The sequence below is a fragment of the Myotis davidii genome, unplaced genomic scaffold (assembly GCF_000327345.1).
Source record: "Myotis davidii unplaced genomic scaffold, ASM32734v1 scaffold150, whole genome shotgun sequence".
NCBI lineage: Eukaryota > Metazoa > Chordata > Mammalia > Chiroptera > Vespertilionidae > Myotis > Myotis davidii.
The window spans coordinates 1,863,755-1,876,450 of NW_006283437.1; the positions used below are offsets into that span (position 1 = coordinate 1,863,755).

Sequence of the window (12,696 nt, forward strand, 5' to 3'; positions counted from 1 at the left end):
CAGGTGTTAGCTGCTGTTATGACTAATACAGTACTTCTGGTTCTGTTATCTTCTGTCTCTGACAAACACCAGCTGTCACAGCATGCTTACCTCAGGGTCTCCCCCTGGCACTGCTGACAGTTGGGCCGGACAATTCCGTGCTGTGAGCGCCCCTGCTCCCACGGAGGCCAGGAGCACCTTCCCCAGGCTGGGACAATCAGAATGCCTTCAGACTTCCCACATGTCTCCTGGGGTAGAACTGTCCCTGGTTGAGACCCACTGGTTTAAATAAATAAGCATATTTTGTTTCCTAAGATTAAAAAGAACTTTATCTCTGGAATTTTTTGAAACATTTGGCCTGAGTGTGATATGGAATTTGGGTTTTTCACCTCTTTCTCTGTTATTGCATGAGCCTTTAAAAGGTCTTGAGTTAATTATATGAGCCAAAGAAACGGTCTCGGTGGGCAGTGGCCCAGCCGGTGCAGCGGGTGCTGACGGGGCTCTCTTTGGCAGCCTACTGTAAGAACTCCGTGGACGGGCTCTGGTACTGCTTTGATGACAGTGACGTGCAACAGCTGTCGGAAGATGAGGTCTGCACACAGACGGCCTACATCCTCTTCTATCAGCGGAGGACAGCAATACCGTCATGGTCGGCCAACAGCTCGGTGGCAGGTAAGGCCAACCATATTCTTGGGCAGTTTTTCCCAGAACAGAAGATTGTCAGAAATTCCCAGAAGGTGTCATGCCTCTCTCAATCCTCACATTTGCATTTAATCTTGAAACCAAAATGATTGCAGTTAAGGAAATGGGGGTGGCGCGTGCAAGCAGCTGTGAACCAGCCGAGTTCACAGGGAGGGGAACGAGTGCTGGGGAGGGTCACTCGTGGGGTAAATGAGCTGTGAGCAGCATGGCATGCACTCTGGAAGCAGAGGGAACGAGAGGTTTGGAAGGACGGGGACTTGGCTTTGCCACATGTTGGTTGGGTTACCTCGGGGCACGTCCTGTCCCAGGCACATATCCTCTGATCCTGATGCAATAACACTGCGTGCCTCTTGGGGTCCTTGGATGCATCAGGTTAGGCAGCTCCACCGTAAAGCCTTTTGTAAAGGGTTAAACGCTGTTAGAAGCAGCCCCTCCCCGCAGTAAGGTTGACCTGTTCTGTTAGGGAAGAATTGAAGGCTAAGGCAATAGTGTAGGTGGCTTGGGTTGAGTGTGATGGGGTCTAGCCATTTGTTTTAATGAATGCACACAATCTAAACAAGGGGCGGGTGCTGCTTAGTGCAGGCTTTGAGTTTAAGAGAGTAAGCCGGGACTGGGGTGTGGGAATGTGGTCAGGTTAGGGGTTGTTGACCCCTGCTCCCCCTGAGGCTGGCAAGGCCTAAGTTAGAAGCTGCTAAAAGGAGGCCTCCCTGGAGCAGTGGCCCCTGCTGGAGCCAGACCCTGCCCCCCAGTGTACCCCTCTGCCGCTCACTCGTTAACAGAAATGAGGCTCCCGGTGCTGTTGGGAGGCACACTGGGATCTGGCAGCTCGTGCCCACCTGCAGTGCTCAGGTCACGGTGTGCTGTGCAGGCCCGGGCCCTGGCTGACCTCGGTGCCCTCCCTTCTCCGCAGGCTCCACGAGCTCCTCCCTGTGCGAGCACTGGGTGAGCCGGCTGCCGGGGAGCAAGCCCGCCAGCGCCACCTCGGCAGCTTCCTCCCGACGAACCTCCCTGGCCTCGCTGTCCGAGTCCGTGGAGATGACCGGGGAGAGGAGTGAGGACGATGGTGAGTGTGTGTGTTTTGTGTTTTGGTGACAGACTTCCAAGAGGCAACGCACGGACAGCACAGGATCCCTCCTGTTTAGGAACCAAGCCCAAGAAGGCTGTGGGGTGGTGCCACCCAGTGTCCAGTTGTCAGTGATGTCTGCTGTGCACAGGGCTTGTCGTCTCCTCTCTGACCTAGCACTTCCTTCTTCTCTTTCATCATTTTCGACTCTGACGGTCTGGAGTGGAGCCTTGACTCTGTACAATAATGAATACATATTTGAAAGTGCTTTTTAAATGTTCAGGCAGCTGTGAGGGGGCTCAGTGCAGTGCGCCTGTGCGGGGCCCGGCATGGAGCTCCCGCCCGCCCAGCGACTTCCCTCCCTGCCACGCGGTTTCCCGCAGAGGAATCTGGTGCGTTCTTTTTCAGAAGTGTTTAGTACAGAAACTGGTGCCTCTGCGTAGAAGTCGTTTTGGGGAATTCTGAAGATAAGCACAACATAAAAACTTTGGAAATCTGATAAAAATGGAACTCTTTTTTACCTTCACTTACCAGTTGAGTAGTGGCCGCACGCAAGGCTCTTAGTTCTATCAGGGACCAGGTGGGTGGGACCAATGCAGCCAGCACTGCGAGAGCTGGGAAAGGGGAGACAGTGAGCTCAGCTTCTTTTTCTTTTTTTAAAATATATTTTATTGATTTTTTACAGAGAGGAAGGGAGAGGGATAGAGAGTTAGAAACATCGATGAGAGAGAAACATAGATCAGCTGCCTCCTGCACACCTCCTACTGGGGATGTGCCCGCAACCCAGGTACATGCCCTTGACCGGAATCGAACCCAGGACCCTTCAGTCTGCAGGCCGACGCTCTGTCACTGAGCCAAACCGGTTAGGGTGAGATCAGCTTCTTAATGAGACGCTGACTCGCCTTCCTTCCAACAAGCCTCATTCTGCGCCAGCATTGTGATAGCTGTGACATGCTTCTGGTGGTGACGGGTCTTCTGAGAACGGGAGGTGGAGGCCAAGGCAGGGGCTGGGCGGATGTGCCAGCCTGGGGGATGTGCCCCTAGCATCAGCTCCCCCACCTCGGGCTTGTTGCTTCCCGGCTTATATAGTAAGTGTACTGGACTGTGGCTGCTAAGTTCCTATCTAGCTCCTGACATTATTTGAAAAACTGACCAATAAATCTTCACTTATTAAGGTAGAGGTTATTTCCAGCACAGCCTTTCACCTTAGAATTCATTGTCGTTTTAACCGTAGGCCTAAAAGTGGTTTCCCGACCTGTTTCTAACCAGTGGTTGGAGAATCGGTGCCCTCTTAAGTGTCATCATCTCCCAGGGGTGCTGGTGGTGCCCACAGGACAGGGCCTGGCCCTAGGATCTTCTCAGGCAGACTCTGACATATTTCCCTGCTACTGTTAGCATGTGTGTATAGGAGTTGTTTCACAATACAGTGGGGCCTTGACTTACGAGTTTAATTCGTTTGGAGACGGAGCTTGTTAACTCAAATTACTCTGTCAACTCAATGCAAAAAGTCAGCCAAGAGACAGCTGGTATCTCAAAAAACTCATTAGTCGGGACACTCGTAAGTCAAGGCCCCACTGTATTTTCTTTGGAAGTTTTTTTTTTTAATTATTGTTTAGAGTATTACATATGTCTCCTTTTCCCCCCATTGACCTCTCCCCAGCCATTCCCACCCCTCAGCACATGCCCTCACCCTCCTACTGTCTGTATCCATGGGTTAAGCTTATATGCATGCATACAAGTCCTTTGGTTGATCTATTACCACCACTACCACCACCCTCCCCCACCACCACCTTTCCCCTGAGGTTGAATGGTCTGGCCAATGCTTCTATGTTCTCTGGATCTAATTTTGTTCATTGGTTTATGTTGTTCATTATATTCCACAAATGAGTGAGATCATGTGATATTTGTCTTTCTCTGACTGGCTTATTTCGCTTAGCATAATGCTCTCCAGGTCCATCCATGCTGTTGTAAATAGTAAGAGTTCCTTCTTTTTTACAGCAGTGTGGTATTCCTTTCTGTAGATGTACCACAGTTTTCTAATCCACTCATCTGCTGATGGGCACTTAGGTTGTTTGCAAATCTTAGCTGTTGTAAATTGTGCTTCTATGAACATAGGGGTGCATTTTTCCTTTCTGGTTGGTGTTTCTGATTTCTTGGAATATATTTCCAGAAGTTGGATTACTGGGTTGAATGGGAGTTCCATTTTTGATTTTTTGAGGAATCTCCATACTGTTTTCCACAATGGCTGCACCAGTCTGCATTTTCACCAGCAGTGCACAACGGTTCTTTTTTCTCCACATTCTCTCCAGCACTTACTGTTTGTTGATTTGTTGATGATAGCCATTCTGACAGGTGTGAGATGGTACCTCATTGTTGTTTTGATTTGCATCTCTCGGATGATTAGTGACTTTGAGCATGTTTTCATATGTCTCTCGGCCTTCTGTGTGCGGGGTCAGTTGTTAACGTCACCTCTTTCATTTCTGATTTTGTTTATTGCAGCAGTTCTCAACCTGTGGGTCACAACCCCTTTGGCAGTCGAATGACCCTTTCACAGGGTCGCCTAAGACTGTCCTGCATATCAGATATTTACATTATGATTCATAACAGTAGCAACATTACAGTTATGAAGTAGCAACGAAAGTAATTTTAAGGTTGGGTCACAACATGAGGAACTATATTTAAAGGGCCAGAAGGTTTAGAACCACTGGCTTATTGGGTCCTCTTTGTTTCTTGGTGAGCCTGGCTAGAGGTTAACCAATCTTGTTTATCCTTTCAAAGAACCAATTCTTTATTACTTTTTTGTATTTTTTTTGTCTCTATGTCATTTATTTTCACTCTGATCTTTATTATTTCCTTCCTTCTGTTTACTCCAGGCTTTTCTTGTTCTTTAAGTTGTAGGATTAGATAATTTATCACCATTTTTCTTTTCTTCTCTCCCTCTCCCTCTCCCTCTCCCTCTCCCTCTCCCTTCCTCTCTGAAATCAATAAAAATATATTTAAAACAAAGAAACAAAAAACATTTATATCCTTTAGCTCTGAAGTGAGGGGGGGAGCACCTTACACTCGTACAGCACTAAGTTCCAAGTGAGTCTGCTCCATTCACAATCTATTGAGCTCAGAGCCCCCTGGAAACTGCTATTGACCATTGACTGAAAACACGGTCAGAGATTTATGAATTGGAAGCATTGCAGTGACAGCAGAGGCTCTCGTCTGTCTGTTTGAAAGATTTTTTAAAATGTATTTGGGTGCTCCTGTATTAAGTGCATATATGTTTACCAGAGTTATATCTTCTTGTTGGATTGCTCCCTTCACTATTATGAAGTGGCCTACCTTCAGCTACCCTGTGTCTTTTGATTGGAGCATTTAGTCCATTTACGTTTAAGGTAATTATTGATAGGTACTTGTTTGTTGCCATTTTTATTCTTTGTGACTGTGTTCCTTCTTCCCTTTCTATTTTTTCTTTTTACAGCAGTCCCTTGAGCATTTCTTGCATTGCTGTCTTGGTGGTAATTAACTCCCTTAGCCTTTTATTTTTGGCTGTGAAGCTCCTGATTTCACCTTCAATTTTGAATGATAGCTTTGCTGGGTATAGTATTCTTGGATTCAGTCCCTTGCGTTGCATGATTTTGTATATTTCATTCCATTCCCTTCTGGCCTGATGTATTTCTGTTGAGAAATCAGTTGATAGTCTAATGGGAGATCCCTTGTAGATAACTTTCTGTCTCTCTCTGGCAGCCTTTAAGATTCTTTGTCATTGATGTTTGCCAATTTAATTATGATGCACTTGGTGTTGGTCTTTTGAGGCTCATCTTGTTTGGGACTCTGTGTGCTTCTTGGACTTGTGTGATTTTTTTTCCCGTCACAACATCAGGGAAATTTTCTGTCATTATTTCTTCTAACGCAGCGGTTCTCAACCTGTGGGTCGCAACCCCTTTGGGAGTCGAACAACCCTTTCACAGGGGTCACCTAAGACCATTGGAAAACACATATATAATTACATATTGTTTTTGTGATTAATCACTATGCTTAAATTATGTTCAATTTGTAACAATGAAATTGGGGCTCACCACAACATGAGGAACTGCATTATAGGGTTGCGGCATTAGGAAGGTTGAGAACCACTGTTCTAACGGTTTTCTATTCCTTGCTCTGCTTCTTCCTTCTGGCACCCATATTATGTGGATGTTGTTTCGTTTTGTGTTGTACTAAAGCTTCCTTAGGCTCGCCTGTATTTTAAGTTTTCTTTCCAGTTGTTGCTCTGTTTGGGTGTTTTTTCCACCTTGTCCTCTAACTTGCTGATGCGGTCCTCAGTTTCTTTTAGTCTACTGTTGAAACTTTCCATTGTACGCTTTATTGAAGCTATGTCATTCTGCATTTCCTCTTGATTCTTCTTCATTTTCTCTTGATTCTTACACATCTTGTTGAATTTGTCTTTCCTTCCTTTCAGCGTCCTTATATCCATTGCTCTGAATTCTTTCTGACAAATTGCTTGCCTCCGTTTAATTTATGTCCTTTTCTGGTGATTCCTCCTTTTCTTTCGTATGGGGGTTGTTTCTTTGTCTCCCCAGTTTTGCTATTCCTTTGTGATTGTTTCCATGTATTAGATCAAACTACTATGCCACGCAAATTTTTTGAGTTTGTCTTATATAGTAGATGTATTGTGGGACCCAGTAGTGCAATCTCTCAGGTCTTTTCTGCTGGGTATTCTAGGGATATCCCCTACTTGGGATATTTGGGTTCTCTTGGTGTAGTTGGGTCTTGAGTGTTATTGTCCCATTTGTAGATGGAGTGTCCTCTTAGCATGTCTGGTTATGTGGCTTGCTCTCTACTATGTTCACTGAACAGTACAAAATACAGCTCAACAAGACACAACACAAAGGGGAAAAAACACTTATGTACTCATGACACCGATAACCCCAATAAAAATGACCACCAGAGAAAAGAGAATTAGGAAAGAGAAAAGAGAGGAAACATGATATTGAGGAAAGAAAAAAAGGTAAGAGAGAAAATAAAAAAGAAAGATAAATATATGGGGAGATAACACCACAAAACAAACAAACCAAAAAATGCAAACAGTGAACATCCAGAAAAGTGGGCGGACAGAATCTGTACAGGCAGAGCTTTTATACAGAAAGTAAGGTTAAGGAATTGAATGACTGTGGTAAGGACCACGCACGGTTCAGTATAGAGGCATTAGAAAGAGAATGAGTGGATAAGAAGAAAGATAATAAAAAATGAAAAGATAAAACACATTTTTAAAATTTTAGTTCATTTATTCACTTATTTTTGGGAAAGGAGAATAGAGGAGAGAGCTGATAGGCTTGAGTTTAGTGAGTGAATCTAATTAAACAATTAGAAGAAGAGAGCAGGAGAGGAGAGGAAAAACAAAAGCATAAAAAATTGACTAGTGAAGAAAGAGAAAAGAGAAGAGTGCATGGACTTGGAGCAGGGGAGAGGAAGTTAGATATGTGAGTAAGCCAACAGAGACTGCAAGAATAACACATCAATAAAGCAGGTAAAGATCAGTTTTTAACAAGGGGTAAAAGGAAAGGAAAGAGAAAAACTAAAGTGGGGACAGGAAAAGAGAAAAAGGGAGGAAAATGAGAGAAGTGAGGAAAAGGGTGGGGAAAAAAGAAAAAATAAGATAAAATAAAACAATGAAAAAATACACACAAAAATAAAAGATTAAAAAAATAATGAAAAAAATTTTTTAATAAAAGATTAAAAGATGAAGTGTCATTCGCTTCAGCTGAGTTTGAATGCCCCATGGAGACGCCACTCTTCTGTCTGCCAGTTCTCAGTTTCCTGTTAGGTAGTCGGCACCGTGTTGAAGTTCCGAGTGATCCACCGCTCCTCTGTCTGTCCATCTCCACAGCCTTGGCTGCGAGCAGGCAGGACCAATCTGCCCGCTTTGCCTGTCTGCCTGCTGTCAATCTTAATCTCTCCAGCGTCTGCTTCTGATAGGGCTTTAGGTGGGGGTGGTGCTTTATCGCTTTCCCGGACTCAGTGGCCCCTCTTCAGCCCAGTCCCTGAGGGCTCTGTGGGGCTATTCACAGTCTTCATGTCCTTTGTACAGCTCCAGGTGTAGTTGGGTGTGACTGTGTTGGCTGTCTTGAGGCTGCTGGGAGGGCTGGTTCTTCAGGAGAAAAATGGCTGCTTAGGTTTGGAGGGTCAGGACAGTCTCAGTGCCGGTTCCCGCACCTCTCCCCATCCCACTCTCCTCCACAGCCTCTCCCAGACCCCACAATCTGCACCTGCACAGCAGCCTCGGTGAGTGTCATTGAAAGGTCCTGTGAACTGGGTTTAGTGAATAAAAGAAGACAAAATAGAGGCAAAACAACCACGTGACTATGAGTTTCTTTCCCCCTGGCACCCCGCGGCTCTGGCAGCTCTTCAGGCCGCCTTTCTGGGCGCAGCCTCTCGCAGCTGTGGGCTTAGATCTAGACTCTCCAGCCGCCAGCAGCCCGTGGACCTCCCTTCCACAGCTGGATGTTACACCTGTCCCCAAGGGATGCAGACTTGGTGCCCTGCAGCTTTCTTCTGACCCTCTGCCTGGTGGTCGCCCATCTCTCTCCAGCCCAGACCCACGATCCTGCCGTTCTCCAGGCAGCCTCTGCTCTTCCCAGCTGTGAATTGTCTCACCAGCTGTGTCCAATTTGCCAATTCCGGGTGGAAGTTATTTGATTTAGTTGCTTCTATCTCCTCTGGGACAAGTCACAGGACATGTCTGCCTATTCGGCTGCCATTTTTTTTCTCCAAGGGCTGGAATTGTTTTTGTTTTTTTTAAAATATATATATATTTATTGGTTTCAGAGAGGAAGGGAGAGGGAGAGACAGAACATCGATGAGAAAATACCATTGATCGGCTGCCTCCTGCACACCCCATACTGGGGATCGAGCCTGTAACCAAGGCATGTGCCCTGACTGGGAATTGAACCATGACCTCCTGGTTCATAGGTCGATGCTCAACCACTGAGCCACACTGGCTGGGCTCTTTGGATTTATATTATTCTAGTTATGAATATTTTTAATAAGTCCTGAGTCACTCAGGATAGCAGTGTATTGTCTCTTAAGTCCTTTGCGTGGATGTGCTTTCATAGTTAACAAGTACAGGCACCTGCATGTGGCATTGTGTGTGGCTGACGCTGCGGCTCTGGTGTTTGCTCTGCCTCTAACTCTTGGTGCCATCTTGGGCAAAGATTACCTTCTGTGAGCCCCAGATATCCTTAGTGAGTAAGCTGACTCAGTCGTTCACATTTCTTGAGCATCTGTGGAGTGCCAAGTACCTTGCTGGGCACAGGACTTTTTAAAGGCTTTATTTAATTCTCATTATGGCCCTGTGAGTTACAACAGGAGTCATCAAACTACAGGCCACAGGCCAAATACAGTCCCTGCCTTTATTTTAAATAAGGTTTTATTGGAACACAGCCATGCCCATTTGTTAATGTGTCACCCACGGCTACTTTCATGAGGTGGGGGCCCACAAAGCCTAAAATATGTGCTGTCTGGGCCTGCACAGGAACACTGTGCTGACCCTGGTATAGAGCAGGCAGGCAGAGGTGGTTGCTGACTCGTGAATTAGAATGTGCCTATTGGATCGATAAGGGAGGGAGCGGCTCAGGAAAGTGGGCGTCCCATGACTACTCCTTGAGCCCAGACGTACTGCTCTGGGCGTCGTGCTCCTGTCGTCCCAGATGCTGGCCTTCCTTCCCGGGAGGTGCTCCCGGCCTCTTTGCTGTTTAGCTGAATGGTGTTCTCTTTGTGCATTCAGGAGGTTTCTCGACGCGACCGTTCGTGAGGAGTGTCCAGCGCCAGAGCTTGTCATCCAGGTCTTCTGTCACCAGCCCCTTGGCCATCCATGAAAACTGCATCAGACCTTCTTGGTCCCTGTCTGCCAAGCTGCAGATGCGCTCCAGCTCTCCTTCCCGGTTCTCAGGGGACTCTCCGGTTCACGCCTCCACCTCCACCTTGGAGAAGATCGGGGAGGCGGTGGATGACAAGGCCTCCATCTCTTGCTTTGGCAGCTTGAGGAGCCTCTCGAGCAGTTCCCAGGACCCGGGCGGCGCTCCCAGTCGACGGGAGCACAAGGCTGCAGGCCGGGCCCCTCTGGCTGTCATGGAAGGCGTGTGCAGAGACGAGCCAGATGCCCACAGATCAAACTCCAGTGTGGCGGACACACAGAGCAAACACTCAGCACAAGGGGCTCGCTTGCCCCCCGTGTCTGATCCATTTGATAACAATAACCAGATAGCTTACGTGGATCAGAGCGATTCTGTAGATAGCTCTCCCGTCAAAGAGGTGAAACCCCCAAGCCACCCAGGCTCCCTCACAAAGAAACCAGAGAGCACAACCAAGAGTTCCCCCAGCTGCAAAGGCGCGTCTGAGCCGGACAGAAGCCTGCGGAAGGGGAGGTCGGTCTTGGCGAGCCGGGGGTCATCTCAGTCCAGCACCTCCCCTTCCTCCCCGGTTCCTGCCAAAGTTTCTGTGAAGCCCTCCCGCTCCCGAAGCAAAGCGGAGTCTTCCAGGGCCCCCACCCCTCCCAGGAAGGAGCCCTCCCCCAGAGCCCAGGACTCGGTGGCCTCTCCTTCGCCCCAGAAGCCGAAGGCAGCTTCTTCCCTCACGTGCACTGCTTCCTCCACCCCTGCCAAAAAGGCCCCGGGCCCTGCCACCAGGGGCCCCTGCCCACCGGGGAAGGGCAGGACTGCGGAGCGGAGCCTGAGTGGAGAGGGCTCCAGACAAAGCCTGGCTTCTGACCGAGCCGGGGTCCCCTCCAGCTCCAAGCCCAGCTCCCCTCGGGGGAGCCAGGCCAGGGCGGGGGAGGGCCGGGTGGACGGGAAGCAGGTCAGGAGCTCCTCCATGGCCAGCCTGCGCTCCCCCAACGCGAGTGTGAAGGCTGGTCTGAAGCGGGACAGCAAGTCGGACGAGAAGGGGCTGTCCTTCTTCAAGTCTGCCTTGAGGCAGAAGGAGACGCGGCGGTCCACTGACCTCGGCAAGACGCCCCTGCTCTCCAAGAAGGCAGGGGGGAGCTCCGTCAGGTCGGCCGGTAAGAACGCCGGGGAGGACAAGGCGGAGAAGGGGCACCGGCCTCCAGGCTCCCAGCAGCCAAATGCCAGTTCCATTAGGAAAGAGCAGCTGGCCTCCAAGGACCCTGCTTCTGCTAGACATTCCCTGCTGTCCAGTCGCAGATCCAAGTCTTCCCCGCTAGACTGCGGCGCACCCGCATCTCCTGGTGGCCGGCAGTCTGCCGAGAAGGCCTCCCAAAGGTTACCTTCGAGCATGCCAGCCTCTGCACGGCCTCCGAAACCTCAGTGACGCCGCTGCGCTCCAGTGCGACCTGCGACACGTTTATTTATTTAGAACCCTCCCCTCCCACCAAAGCCCTCTATGCTTTTGTATTTTTTGGGTCATGTGCCTGATGTGTGTGCTTGCGTGCGTGTGTGCGTGCGTGCGTGCGTGTGTGTGTGCGGATTTCAATTGCAAATTGTTAAAAGCGTCGCCTTATTCTGCCATTGAACCAAATAACAGCCATAGGCAAAGCATCGATACCGAACTAACTGGAAAAATCACAGATGATTCCCTGGACAGTCCCTGTAGCCGTTGTATATATTTCTTTAGAGAGCTCTAATGATGCGTTGGACACCAGGGTTTGGAACCTGGGACCAGCCAAGCTGCTCTGCAGAAGGATGAGTTATTTGACCTGGGGTTCAGCTGAGCAGGACTTGTCCTCACGGGGACTGTCATGTGGCACCAGGAGTTCTAAAAACTGTGACACTAACAGACAAACCGAAGGAAAACGGTTGCTTCCTGCACTTTGGCCCCATCTACCAGTCTTTGTAAAGGGCAATATTTTAACACTAATGTTTCTCAGGTATATATACTCAGCCAGGTTAGGAAGGATGTGTATCTGTAAGAGGATTAGAGAGAAGGTGGCCTGTCAGTGACTGTCAGTCCTCCTGCCACACACAGGCAGTTTCAGAGGTAGAAGCAGTCTCACTACTTCCCTGTCGGCAGAGATGTGGGTCCCAAGATGTGGCAGATCGGGTAAAGCCAGTCACTCGTAGTTGAGGCTTTCCCTCCTACATTTGCTAGTGAAGGCCATTGGGAGTTTGAAAAGTAGTAGAGCAGGAGAGGAATCTTTTAAAGAAAGATTCCTGGGAAAAGAAAGAGGATTCTCAACTGCACACATGAATCTCTCCCATTTTCCTCCCGTGTTGCTTTTTCTGTGTTGGACGTTGAAAGCTCCTTGCCCACGTCTCCACACTCTGGTAAGTCATGAAGAGGAAAGAAGTTGCTGAGGCCAGAAGTCAGTGGTAGTTGAAGCGACGTGTAACAAAGTATTACATACACGTTCCTGATCCTGCCCGTCGGGCTCAGTGTGACTGCTCTTCAGCAATTCACTTCCTTCTTCGTGCTGAAGATTGAATCTCTCGCCAGAACTCGGCGGGTCAGCGCAGGTTCAGTCTGGCCCTGTCCATGCCAATTGCATTTTCTGGTTAGACGAGAACCTCACAGACATCTCACAGATAAGCAAGATACTGGTTTTCCAAGCTCTCTGGGGGTATCCTAGCAAGTTTTAGTTTTTTCCTCCTTTTTCTAAATGTGGAGAGAGTCTTGGTTCTCATTAAATGTTTCCAGTAGGTTACTTAACTTTATTTTGCTGCTAATTTGAGCATTAGCAGGTAACTCACAAGTCTGGAGGCCGTTTTTGTTGAGGGTAGCTGGAATTTTAGACCCTTGTGATAGCTAAGACTCCCTCGGCTTGTGGAAGTTGCCGTAGTGCTCCGTGACATTTCCTGAGCACGCGTGTCTGCCCCGTGCCCAGTCCTATGGCTCCAGAGCAGCACTGCTCCTGGGCACAGTGACTGCCGATGCCCGCCTGCCGGGATGTTCTCGCTCTGACCGCACGTGGACAGCCGGTCTGATGGCACTGGTTTTCTGTATCACAAATGTGG

General features: G+C 48.5%; 1 protein-coding gene across 1 annotated transcript in view; it reads left to right on the forward strand.

Moving 5' to 3' along the window:
* The window catches only part of USP31 (ubiquitin specific peptidase 31), a 54,361-nt gene extending 42,000 nt beyond the window's left edge, over positions 1-12,361 (forward strand). Inside the window, exons 15-17 of the mRNA XM_015563887.1 lie at positions 493-651; positions 1,592-1,744; positions 9,516-12,361. Of these exons, the coding sequence (XP_015419373.1) occupies positions 493-651; positions 1,592-1,744; positions 9,516-11,056 (1,853 nt within the window). The 3' untranslated portion in view covers positions 11,057-12,361. The remainder of the gene's footprint in view (positions 1-492; positions 652-1,591; positions 1,745-9,515) is intronic.
* Positions 12,362-12,696: the final 335 nt, after the last annotated feature.